Raw genomic sequence first — 12,558 nt, 5'->3', positions numbered from 1 at the left:
TTTGATTGTCTTCAATTGTTGCTTTAGTGATTGTCTTAGCTTGTGCTGCTGTAACAAAATACCATTGTAGTAGTCCATTCTTACACTGCTATAAAAACATATCTAAGACTGGTTAATTTATAAAGGAAAGAGGTTTAACTCACAGTTCCACATGGCTTGGGAGGCCTCAGGGAACTTACAGTCATGGCAGCAGGTGAGAGAGCAAGCAGGGGAAATGCCAGATGCTTATAAAACCACCAGATCTCGTGAGAACTCACTCACTATCACGAGAACAGCATGGGGGAAACCATCCCATGATCCAGTTACCTCCATTTGGTCTGTCCCTTGACACGTGGGGATTATAATTCAAGATGAGATTTGGGTGGGGGCACAAAGCCTAGCCATATCAGCCATGAACTGGGTGGCTTAAACAACAGACATTTATATCTTGATTTATAGGTAGTCATCTTTTTGCTGTGTCCTTACAAGGAGGAAAGAGAACTAGCTAGCTCTTTCTCCTCTACTTATAAGGGTACCGGTCCCATTTATGAAGGCTTTACCCTCATAACCTAATTACTTCCCGAAGGCCCTACCTCCAAATATTATCACATTGAGGGTTAAGATTTCAACAAATGAATTTTGGGGGGTGGAAGCAGGTGTGGGGCAGAAACATTCAGTCCATTGAACTGGTCGGTTTAGGGGCTACTATAATTACTTTCTCATTCTTTGAGTGTTTATGTGAGTTCACCTATACTAATTGTCCAACCCACAGTTGCCTTATATTTCTAATAGACAGCAAAGAGAGTCCTTGAGAGAGATGGTCTAGAGTTCCAGAATTTTACAATATTATTCATGGTTTTTCAAACATTACCAAAGCTAATTTATGAAAAAGGTTGGTAACATTGAGTTGCTTGAAGAGTTGAACTGTTTTTTTTTTTTATAACAATTTATCCTTGTAATTGATCTCATAGGTTCTAATGCCTTCCCATAGTCTTCCTTCAGCAAGCCTGGAGCTCAGCTCAGCCGCCGTGGAGAAAAGCCCAGTGCTCACAGTCACCCTGGGGAGTAGAGAGCACAGCATCCCAACACCTCCCACTAGCGCAGCCCACTCTGGGTCCACCCCATCTGAGCTACCCATATCTCCTACCAGTGCTTCCAGGACAGGTAACTTTTAAAAAATACAATTTCAAGAAATGTACTGAAGACAGGCTGTAGAATTTGGCAGTGACAACTTTTAAAGTTTACTCATTCCCTCCAGGCACATTTTTGAGCATCTATCATGTGCCAGAAACGGTGCTGCATACTGGGAATAAAAAGATGAATAAGACATTGTCTTTTCCCTCAGGGACTCCATAGTCCAGGAGAGGAGACTGACAGGTAAAGAGGTGGTTCTGATACAATATGGTAAGTGCTGTGAGAGGCTGCTGTGGGAGCAGAGGGGCACCCTGATCCACTAGAAGGGTCCAGGGATGCCTTTCCAGAGGAGACGATGCTAGGATAGAGTGAGCCAGCAAAAGTGGCATTGGTCTGTCGTTCAGGTGGAGGGAGCAACATGTGTCATAACAATAGTGATCATTGTATTTACTGAGCACTTACAGAGTGCCAGGCAGTATGCTCACTGCTTCCTGTCCATCATCTCTCATTCATCGCCTGTGCAAGAAAACAGAAGTACAAGAGCTCATGGGACATTTCAGAAGAACTGTAAGGGATTCAGTATGGCTGGAACTGGAGTGGTAAGCAGGACAAGAACTGGAAGGATCATGTATTTTGTGCTAAAGATTCTGCACTTTACTGGGTGGGTATAGAGAATCCCTGAATGGTTTTAAGCAGGAAAGCAAAATGATCAGATTTGTATTAAGAAAGTGTGGGATGAGCCCAGTGGCTCACGCCTGTAATCCCAGCCCTTTGGGAAACCCAGGTGAGCAGATCATAAGGTCAGGAGTTCGAGACCAGCCTGGCCAACATGGTGAAACCCCATCTCTACTAAAAATACAAAAAAATTAGCTGGGCGTGGTGGCACACACCTGTAATCCCAGCTACTTGGGAGGTTGAGGCAGGAGAATTGCTTGAACCTGGGAGGCAGAGGTTGCAGTTAGCCAAGATCGCTCCACTGCACTCCAGTCTGGGCAACAGAGCAAGACTGTCTTGAAAAAAGTAAAAGATGAATAAAAAGGGACCAGGCGTGGTGGCTCACGCCTGTAATCCCAGCACTTTGGGAGGCCGAGGTGGGTGATCATGAGGTCAGGAGATCGAGACCAACCTGGCTAACACAGTGAAACCCCATCTCTACTAAAAATACAAAAAATTAGCCAGACGTGGTGGCGGGCGCCTGTAGTCCCAGCTACTTGGGAGGCTGAGGCAGGAGAATGGCGTGAACCCGGGAGGCGGAGCTTGCAGTGAGCTGAGATTGCGCCACTGCACTCCAGCCTGGGCGACAGAGTGAGACTCCGTCTCAAACAAAAAAAAAAAAGGAAAAAAAAGAATAGTGTGGAGTTGACTAGAGGCAACAAGATCCATGAAAAGGCTGTGGTGAATGGTTGCAGAGATGGAGGGAAGGAACCAGATTTAGGAGACAGGAAGGGAGCAGATTCACAAAGATTTGATAAGTGATTGAATGAATGTAAGGATGTGAAGGAAGAGGACGCAAAGACATATGAAAATACAGAACTAAAATTAGATGAGCAGTTGGGCTGAAGATAAAGGATTACGAGTCATCAGTGTGGAGGTGATAGTTGGAGACACGGGGGACATAGGAGATCATCCAAGGAGAGAGGGGGGTGAGCTGAGGAGAGGCCTGAGGACTGGAACTTTGGGGACATCATTATATAAGGAGCTGGAAGTGCAGAAGGAGCCTGCAAAACTGATTGGGTAGTTGTGCCAGAGAGGTGGGAGATAAAGAGGAAAACTAGAGGGAGAGAGTTCTATCGAGGAGGACAGAATAATTTTCCATCTACCCTTCTAAGTTCTAGGCTAGTACCCCTGTAACAAAAGATAGATTAACAAGAGAGAGAAAAAAAAAAGTTTATAACATGTACATCTTACCTATACGTGGGAGATACCCAGGGAAATGAGGAAATCTCAAAGAGGTTTGTTATATTATATAAGCTTATATTATATAAGCCTGGAACTCTGGCTTATATAGAATCTTGAACTAAAACAAGGAAAGAAGATTGTGGGGAAGGCAAGTGGCCAAAGGTGCCCAGAATAAACAAAGTAAGCAAGCGTGAGGTTTATTATGCAGATTTGTCAGGACCTTCTCTATGGATGTGGATCTCTTGGAATGGAGTCACCCTTCTCTTCCTGGTATAGAAGGAGAGACACCCTTACAAATGGAGATTTCCTTTATAGATATAAATTCCCCTTACAAAGGAGTAACTTCTACTCTGTTTTCAGAGCTCCTCTTGGTCTGCTGTTTCTTTAAAAATAAATAAATAAAAAAAAAACGCAGCTCAAAATAATCCTTATATAAAAGAGTTATAGTTGCAATGGCATATTCTAGTTTCCTACAGTCTGTGAACCAAAAGTATCTGAGACAGGTCTCAATCCATTTAGAAAGTTTATTTTGCCAAGGTTAAGGACTCACCAGTGACACAGCCTCAGGAGGTCCTGATGACATGTACCCAAGGTGGTCAGGGTACAGCTTTTTTTTTTGTTTGTTTTGAGACAGCATCTTGCTTTGTGGCCAGGCTGGAGTGCAGTGGCATGACCTTGGCTCACTGCAACCTCTGCCTCTGAGGTTCAAGAGATTCTCCTGCCTCAGCTTCCTGAGTAGCTGGGATTACAGGCACCCACCACCATGCCCGGCTAATTTTTGTATTTTTAATAGAGAGAGGGTTTCTCTGTGTTGGCCAGCCTGGTCTCGAACTTCTGACTTCAAGTGATCCACCTGCCTCGGCCTCCCAAAGTACTGGGATTACAGGTGTGAGCCACTGTGCCTGGCCACCTTGGTTTTGTACATTTTGGGGAGACATAAAGACATCAATCAGTATGTGTGAGATGTACATTGGTTCGGTCCAGAAAGGCATGACAACTGGAAGGGGGTCTTTCAGGTCATAGGTAGATAAGAAACAAATATTGCATTCTTTTGAGTCTTTGATCAGTCTTTCACTGAATACACGATTTACTTGCGAGAGGGGGTAGAGGAATAGTCACTTACGCCTTGTCTGGCTCAGTGAATCTGTATTTTTTTGTAAACAATAGGGCAGAGGAAACAATTAGATTTGCATTTGTCTCAGGTGAGCAGAGGGATGGCTGAGCTCTGTCCTTTCCCCTACCCCCTGCACCTGTGAAGATAAGCTATTGATTTACATTGCCAGGGTGAAATTCAACAGAACTGTTTTAGGGCAAAGATCTTGAGGCCCACAAGGAATTTCCTGTGGGCAAATTATAAGGGAGGCATGTAGCTTTTTTTTTTAAATCTTTGTAGGTATCTTGTTTAGGAATAAAATGAGATGCAGGTTTGCCTGACACTGTTCCCAGCTTGACTTTTCCCTTTGGCTTAGTGATTTGGGGGTCCTGAATTTATTTCCCTTTCACAAATCATATTTTGGGGTGGCATGTTCTGGTCTCCTGTAGTTCCAAAAGGGAAGACGTATCAAAGCTCCATGTGTCGCAGAGGCTGTGGTGAGGATTGCAAAGCTTCCATTAGATTTTCCAATAAGGAAGTTATTAGAATATGCAAGACCTAAGGGTCACGTTTCCTGAGCTTTTCTATCGGCAATGTATTTTGGAGATTACTCTCTCTAACTTTGATACTTACTTTGATCCTGAGCTTCCATAGAGAGAAAGATAATAGTGGAAGAGAAGCTGTGTAGTATACAGAAAAACTGGCCTGGGAGTTTGGCCCAGGATCTTTGGGTTTTAATAGAACCTACTGCATACAGTTGTAATGAAGATTAAATGAATTGATCATTTTAAAGCCCTTGGGGCAATGCCTGGCACAGTTTAATCTGGTATATAAGTGTTTGTTGAAATAAATACATTTAAATTAATTAAATATTGGTGGACCTATTGCTAATAACCATACAGCCTTGGACAACTTTGCCTAGGATTTAATTTCCCCATCTATAACATGATAGGTTTGGATCAATGTCCCTTCTAGGTCTACAGTTGCTGACTTTCAGGATAAAGAGTTAGTGAAAATGACAAGAGAGGAGCCAGCAAAGCCACTGAGAGCCTCTGCCGCTGATCTAGGAGGCACTCGAGGGACTGAGGACTGACAGGAGGGGAGTGGATTAAATGAACAACCTGTCTGACATCTCGCAGCTGATCCCTCTGGAGAGCACTCAGCTTTTTTTTTTCTTTTTTTTTTTAAACTTTGCTTTTCTCTGTGTAGTATCTGGACATATCACAATATATTTTACAAGTGAAACTAATGTCCAATGGAGTCAAACCGATAGAATTTATGAATATATCAATGTAATCTGGTTACAGAGAAAGTAAACAAGTATTGTTCTGAATGCTTACTTGCTGGCTAAGCACTTTTGATAAGAGTTAATGTTCCTGCTGCTTAAGTTAAAATAGGCTTTTTATATTGAGGGTGACTGGATTTTGTCTTGGAAAGGTTTCAAGTACAAGGCCATTAGCAGTAATTCATGAGGCTACTATCAGAACTGAGTGGAGTGTGACTAATGAGACAGAAACACTTAGGATTACACTCAATCTTTTTATAACTAAAAATAGCTCACACCAGGGCATCAAGAAAAGCTGGTAGCAAGGGAGAAAATGGACCCAATCCACAGTTGGGTGAAACCTGTTTCACGCAACTCTTGTCACTCAATAAATACATTGCTCAGTCAGTTTGGATCATTATTTTTGTCACAGTGCCAACTCATATTTGTGGTTTAAAACCCTGTACTATAATATAGTGTACAGTTCAATTTCTAGCCGGAGGAAAAACGTTCCTTAGCTAAAATCTTATGAAGAACTATTACAAAAACATATGCTATTTTAATTTGTGGATACTAAAAACAGATCTAGTGTAGAGCAGTAATGTAACACATTATATTATATAATTGCATGTATTATTTCTAATTAACTTTTAGTGAAAGAACTTATGGTATCGGCTGGAGATAACCTAATTATAACTTTACCCGACAATGAAGTTGAACTGAAGGCCTTTGTTGCGCCAGCGCCACCTGCAGGTGAGAGTTTAACCTTCCTCCCTGACCACTAGGAACTGGGGTGTTTTTCTTCAGCAGGTCCTCACAGGCTATTTACAACGCCGATTCTTTTTCACAGCATTGCACGACGTCACAAACAAAGGTGGAAGACAAGGCTTTGATTATCCTTAAGCATCAACATTTGTTGAAATAGTTTCAAGTGGAGTAAGAATCTAGGAAATTAAATACAGTATATATCGTTTAATTGGTCAGGATGGAAAGTCATACATTTCTGATGATGCAAAGCAGATCAGGAGAGGTTGCCACGTACTAGTTCTTGACCTGTGATAACCCATAGAACCTGGGAAGATTCCACCGGGATGAGAGGGAAGTGGCGTGCACCCATAGGTTTGTTTGCAGATACCGTGGCATTGACAATCACGGCTCTCAGGTTCTCAGGATACCTCACACTAGCTGCTCAAAAAAATTTATTCAAAATGCTCTTTCTTCTACTTGTCCAGTGCTCTACCATTCAGTAAGCATTTGACCTGGGACCTGTGGCCTGTCAAATGCATTGTTTTTAAGGTAAACTCATTCTTAAGGTGTTTGACTATTTCTCATTCAGGTTAGTTCCTTAATTCATTTTTTTCTCCACCACATATTGGTCAAAATTTTATACACAGAGATGATAATATTTGGCATTTGCATTTGAATCCTTCGAGATGAGGTACCTTATATTTTAACTACTAATATCTGGGAGATATTAGTAGTTAAATCTACTATTAGTAGTTAAAAACTACTAATAGCTGGGAGACAGTTTCATCTTAACATAGACATGTTTATACTCTGTTTTTGTGTCCTTAAATAAACCCCTACAACAGATCAAATGAATTGAAATCTCCTTACCTTTTGTTAAAAAGAGAAAAGCACAATGGATTATACTATGTTAAAACTGATATGGATAGTCAGATGTAGCCCCCTAGGAAAAAACTCATCACATACTAATGGTTAAATTAGGGAGGTTTTTTTTTTTTAACTTTATACATTTTAAAAATTTCCTGTAAGATGTATGTTTCTATAACAAAAAAAGAAATGTTACATTAAGAAGATACATGTTATTCTTTACTTGGCTGATAGTTGAAAGTCAAGTTCATAAGATGATAGCAAGAGTGAGGGGATAAAAACAAATAAACAAAAATATATACATATAAGTTAAAAAAAAAAAGAAAGCTAAGTTGAGTATATCTAAGGTAATCTGCACTTGTGGTTTAAAGACTGTCATCTTCCCTCTGCCCAGGTTATCTAGTGTCCTCTCAGAATTTATAACGACTCATATTTATTTTTTGCTCTCAGAAACAACCTACAACTATGAATGGAGTTTAATAAGCCACCCCACAGACTACCAAGGTGAAATAAAACAAGGACACAAGCAAACTCTTAACCTCTCTCAAGTAAGTAACTGGAGACTGGTTGTGTCTAACAGCACAGCATAACGGCACAGAGCTCAGTTAATACCTTCTTAGCTACTGAACCCAAACGTCTTTCTTTTGTTTTGGAGACAGAGTCTTGCTCTGTTGCCCAGGCTGGAGTGCAGTGGTGCAATTACAGCTCACTGCAACCTCTGCCTCCCGGGTTCAAGTGATTCTCCTGCCTCGGCCTCCCGAGTAGCTGGGATTACAGGTGCGCATCACCACGCCCGGCTAATTTTTTTTTATTTTTAGTAGAGGTGGGGTTTCGCCATGTTGGCCAGGCTGGTTTTGAATTCCTGACCTCAAGTGATCTGCCCTCCTTGGCCTCCCAAAGTGTTGGGATTACAGGCGTGAGCCGCCACGCCCAGCTGCAAACATCTTTCTCATGGTAAGATCAAAAGTAGGATATGAACAAATAAAGTTTCAGCCATGCAAGTAAGCAGGCAGATGGTTAAGAGGCTTTGGATGGCTTTTCTTTATTTGGGTTACTTGGTATATCTCAGTTTGGGGAAAAGAGCCTGGTTGTCCCACAAGCATTGCAGAGAGGTTAAAAACCTGTTCTAACTCTTGCTCTCCTTGCAGCATTAAGGACATTCTACTTATCTCTGGTTCTCAATCCAGCACATCTCTAGAGTTGCCAATAATTCCATTCCAGGTCACAAATTGCCCTATCACATTTTGCTCTATGATGCAAGCACTCACAAGAAACATGCCCTCTTTCTGGCCTAGAAGGATATATAAACCAACTTAGCAACTAGAGATCTAGTTTCCTACCAGATGATTATGTTGACTTCATCTCCTGGGACCACACAGCTAATGGTACAACACAGACTTGCATCACCCTCATGTCATGGAGCTCTGTTTCTCAAAGTGTGGCATCCAGACCACCGGCAACCAACGCACCAGAGCTAGGTGGTAAAAAGGCGTGGTTCCATACACACGTTTGAGAACTGCTGCCCTCTGCTGGTCCATCTCACCTAGGCCTCTGTGAAGCCCTCTGTAGCAAAGCTAAAGGCCTGCCTCGGTGATCCTCAGTGTTCCAGAATTCAGGCTTCACACATGTGGCAGCTTCTTGACAGATCCAAATGAGACTCTCTCCTGAGCCCCTTCTCTATGCTGACTTTAGGAGTGTGGCTTCTGGGACGTTTTAGCTTTTTCTACGTAGTGGACCCATCATGTCTTGCATGTTGAACTGTATAACTTTTCTTTATGTTACAGTTGTCCGTCGGACTTTATGTCTTCAAAGTCGCTGTTTCTAGTGAAAATGCCTTTGGAGAAGGATTTGTCAATGTCACTGTTAAGCCTGGTAAGCCGGTGTAAGAGAATGGCCTCCTGTTGTACATATTTATCTCAATTTTTGGTGCCTGGATGACTCTATATCTATCTACCTATCTACCTAGAGAGAGAAAATCTATTTTGTATTAGGCTCCATTGTAGAGAAAACATGCAAAGATTATATTTTTGGTTTTTTTTTTCTACCGTTTGCATAACACTTTGTACTTGCTTGACAAGGTTTTTCTGGCTGCTCTTGAATGGTGGCAAATCTACCTTAGCCCCCTCTATCTGACATTTACGCCATCCACTCTAACTTCTACCTCCACTCTCCATGATTCAGCTTTACCTTCGAAGCAGGGGCATGTTAAATACATTCGGCTGAGCAACCAAGAGGTCAGGGGAAAATGTGTGCCCATCGGTCAGTGCATTCATGTGAAATAGAAACAGGTGGTTCTTGGGCTGGGTGGGCACAGCCCTGGCTTGGTGAGTAGAACATGGGCTGGCTTTCAGCCTCCACCGGCCCCTCACCTGTGCTGAGGGCACAACCTACCCAATCAAGGTGAACCTCCCTTGTACCCACTTCAGCCCATCCTGAGGGCCTGACAGCTCTATCTTTTGCATATTCTGTCTGGTTATTATCACAACTGAAGCATGGTTGGTGGGGAGTTGCCTTCAGTCAGAGATATAAGATCCACTCAATCTGAGGAGCTGGAACTGTAATCCCTTGCTCCTGCTCTGTAATTACTGCTCACATTCTGTGATGAGCCCCTTGGTTATTGTACATCTTCACTGAGCCTGGGCTTACAAACAAAAGTGTAAATGTCCAGACAAGCTCCTGAAATTCATAGAGAGACTCCAGACTTTAAAAAGTGCTCTCCATAGTTGAGGCCTGTAGGATAAACACCTTCTCAACAGGACATTTATAATTAATTTTTTAAAGTAGATGATTTTATGTGGGTAATGACATACGCATGCACAACATGGGCTCAGCCACTGTCCTTTTTTTTTTCTGTTACAGCCAGAAGAGTCAACCTGCCACCTGTAGCAGTTGTTTCTCCCCAACTGCAAGAGCTCACTTTGCCTTTGATGTCAGCCCTCATTGATGGCAGCCGTGTGTATCCTGTGATAGTTTAGGGATTTCTTTTTTCTCTACATGCTACAAAATGTAATGGGTGCTCTGCATCAAAGCTGGGAGGACTTACGGGCTGTTACTTTGATAAATGATCACCTCCTTCTTTAGTTTTATGTCTTCTTTAGTTCCTTTAGCTCCTCTATCCTGTGCTTATTTTCCCTTCACCTTTTGTCTATTCTATTAGAAAGTTCTTTAGGGTCTGGACATTTGATAGGGAATTAGAGCAATTATTGAAGAATCTCCTTCTGGTGTGGTATATATGGTTAGCAGTTGGAAAATCACTTCACACATATGTATATATATACATATGTATATCTTTATATAGAAGAGCTCCCGTGACCTGACTTGGGAGGAGGGGTGCCCCCCACCAGATGGGAAAATCACTTTTAAGAACTCTTAGAAGGGATGTCTTCAGTGAGGGAGCATGGTGGTTCTTTTAATTCGTTCCGAGATCGTTTCTTCTATGGGAGTATATGTGGAAGGGGCCCCTGTGTAACTACAAGTGTCCATGTAAATAAGAATAGGTTGAAAACATCCTGTGTTTGACTAGGTTCAACCTTATCAATTTAACAGGTAATTGCATTTTATGCACATTTAATCACAAAGCTAATACCAAATCCTTTAGAGAGTGAAGAACGGTTGCCTTGGTTGTTGGGAGAAGAATACTTGTTAGCCATTAAAGCCGCTCTATCTTGCAAGCCTGCAAATTTACAGAGATCACATTGACATGACCATTTGCATCTATTCAAAAATAGTCCATATTTCCATCTTAGCAACATGAAAATAATGCATATTTTAAATGGAAATATTTACATGAGCAAATAGGTCACATTTTGATTCCTCTAATTCAGTATGGCTTATTTACAGGAAACTGTTAAGGATTATTAATCTGTCACATGAACTTGTTCTTTCCGTAAATGAATTAGATGAAACTAGCCCCTTTCCAGGTCTAAATTTCTATGAATCTGCATGGCACATTATGTTTGTTCTCTTTTAAAGTAGAAATAGAAAATTTTCATGTAAGGATGTGATCTTTCTCTGGATTTAGCCCTTAATAATTAAGGTAGTAAAAGATGTTTTGTAAGTTGTAGAAAGGCAACTCAAGTCTTTTTGAGCCTGTCAGCTCAGGTGCCTATTTAAAATGATCAGTAGAAGCTCTCATGCTGTAGCTGAGGTGAGCAGAAGTAGCATTTCCATGTGCTGCATTTTGTTGACTCCCATTTTTTAAAAGGAAAAGCATCTGTCACTGTGCTTCTTAAATATTCAACTGAGTGGGAACAGCCTTATTCAAATCTGGTGGAAATCCAGGAGAAAAATAGTGATATAATTTCGGGAGTAGGAAAGAATCTCCTTCTAATACAGTATATATCCATTGAGATCTAGGCAAGTACATAATTTCATATAAAAATGAATTTAAATATGCAGTAATTAAAGTATAAAACTTATGTCTTCCTCTTCTTGTATTTCATTCTTGTCTTTATTTCTTAATCTTGTAGAAAGTACAGATGATACTGAAATAGTGAGTTATCACTGGGAAGAAATAAAGGGGCCCTTCATAGAAGAGAAGACTTCAGTTGACTCTCCCGTCTTACGCTTGTCTAACCTTGATCCTGGTAACTATAGTTTCAGGCAAGTGGGTCCCTGCCTTTATTATGCTGCCTGCTACTTACATTTTGACTGTTTCTTTAAATTAATGCGTATAAAACACTGCACTTCTTATTTTGATCAAAAGAGATTTGGCTTTCATGGGGGTTTTGGTTGGATGCCGCTGGAGACTCTGATATCCTCATCAATTAATATGAACTTTATTTATTTATTGGAGTAAAATTTATATATAGTGAAAGGTACTTTATGAGATTCGTTTAATTCATTTGTATTTAATTACGCTTTACCATCTGATTGGAGCAGGTTACTGCTGCTAACCCAGGAAGAAATTTCCTAACAGGCCCAGAAAGTGTCCTGACTCAGCCTGGTTGAGAAGGAAGGACTTTAGATGTTTGGTTTGCTGTCAGAGCCGGAAGTAGAAGTTGGATCTTGGTTGTGTGGAGTATGAGGGATAGTGTGGAAGGAAGCTCACAATGCACAGGTGCCCCCCACATGTCTTTTCCCTGCAAGGAAGGCCTGCATTCTTGCCACAGCTTCATTGTCATATGCCTATTGATATTATTTAGCACTCATCACTGCTCCCACCACCATCTTTAACGTAGAAGGATGAAGTGACCCATTTGTGAATTCACTGTCCTCAGGACCACATTAGGAATCAGTTTAGTGCAGGAAGGTTAATGCATTTCTCTTTTTTGTTTGCAGAGGTTGAGCATTGGTTTGCATTTGAAAGTGCTTAATCCTAACACTGCTTTGCAAAGAGTATCCTGAAAACATAATTATTTATAAGTCCTCTAGAAAAGGATTAAAAAGTAAAAAGCTTTGTAGCTGAAAATTCAGGAGTGATTTGCTGTCTCTGCATGCTCAATCTGAAGGCAGAACTTAAACCCGATCCATTTTTAGTCTCCGTTAAGAGAGTGGCATCTATGTTGGGTGAGGACGGTTTCTTCACCCAGCATCTCAAAAGCTAGTCAGAAATCCATAAAGGTGAAACTCTGAC

The 12,558-nt window shown here is 41.3% G+C and overlaps 1 protein-coding gene across 3 annotated transcripts in view; it reads left to right on the top strand.

The window, feature by feature from the left end:
- The window catches only part of KIAA0319 (KIAA0319 ortholog), a 99,146-nt gene that overhangs the window by 56,507 nt on the left and 30,081 nt on the right, over nucleotides 1-12,558 (top strand). Inside the window, exons 5-10 of one of the 3 annotated variants that reach the window (XM_063665875.1) lie at nucleotides 951-1,143; nucleotides 6,024-6,122; nucleotides 7,434-7,531; nucleotides 8,768-8,855; nucleotides 9,843-9,935; nucleotides 11,453-11,585. In XM_063665875.1, coding sequence (XP_063521945.1) covers nucleotides 951-1,143; nucleotides 6,024-6,122; nucleotides 7,434-7,531; nucleotides 8,768-8,855; nucleotides 9,843-9,935; nucleotides 11,453-11,585 — 704 coding nt within the window. Of the gene's footprint in view, nucleotides 1-950; nucleotides 1,144-1,264; nucleotides 1,357-1,383; nucleotides 1,713-6,023; nucleotides 6,123-7,433; nucleotides 7,532-8,767; nucleotides 8,856-9,842; nucleotides 9,936-11,452; nucleotides 11,586-12,558 lie in introns of those variants that run through there. The other 2 variants (XM_054492644.2, XM_054492643.2) reach the window with 2 other exon arrangements.

This window comes from Pongo pygmaeus, chromosome 5 (genome assembly GCF_028885625.2).
Source record: "Pongo pygmaeus isolate AG05252 chromosome 5, NHGRI_mPonPyg2-v2.0_pri, whole genome shotgun sequence".
In the NCBI taxonomy this organism is placed as follows: Eukaryota; Metazoa; Chordata; class Mammalia; order Primates; family Hominidae; genus Pongo; species Pongo pygmaeus.
This window is presented reverse-complemented; position numbering and strand designations above follow the sequence as displayed.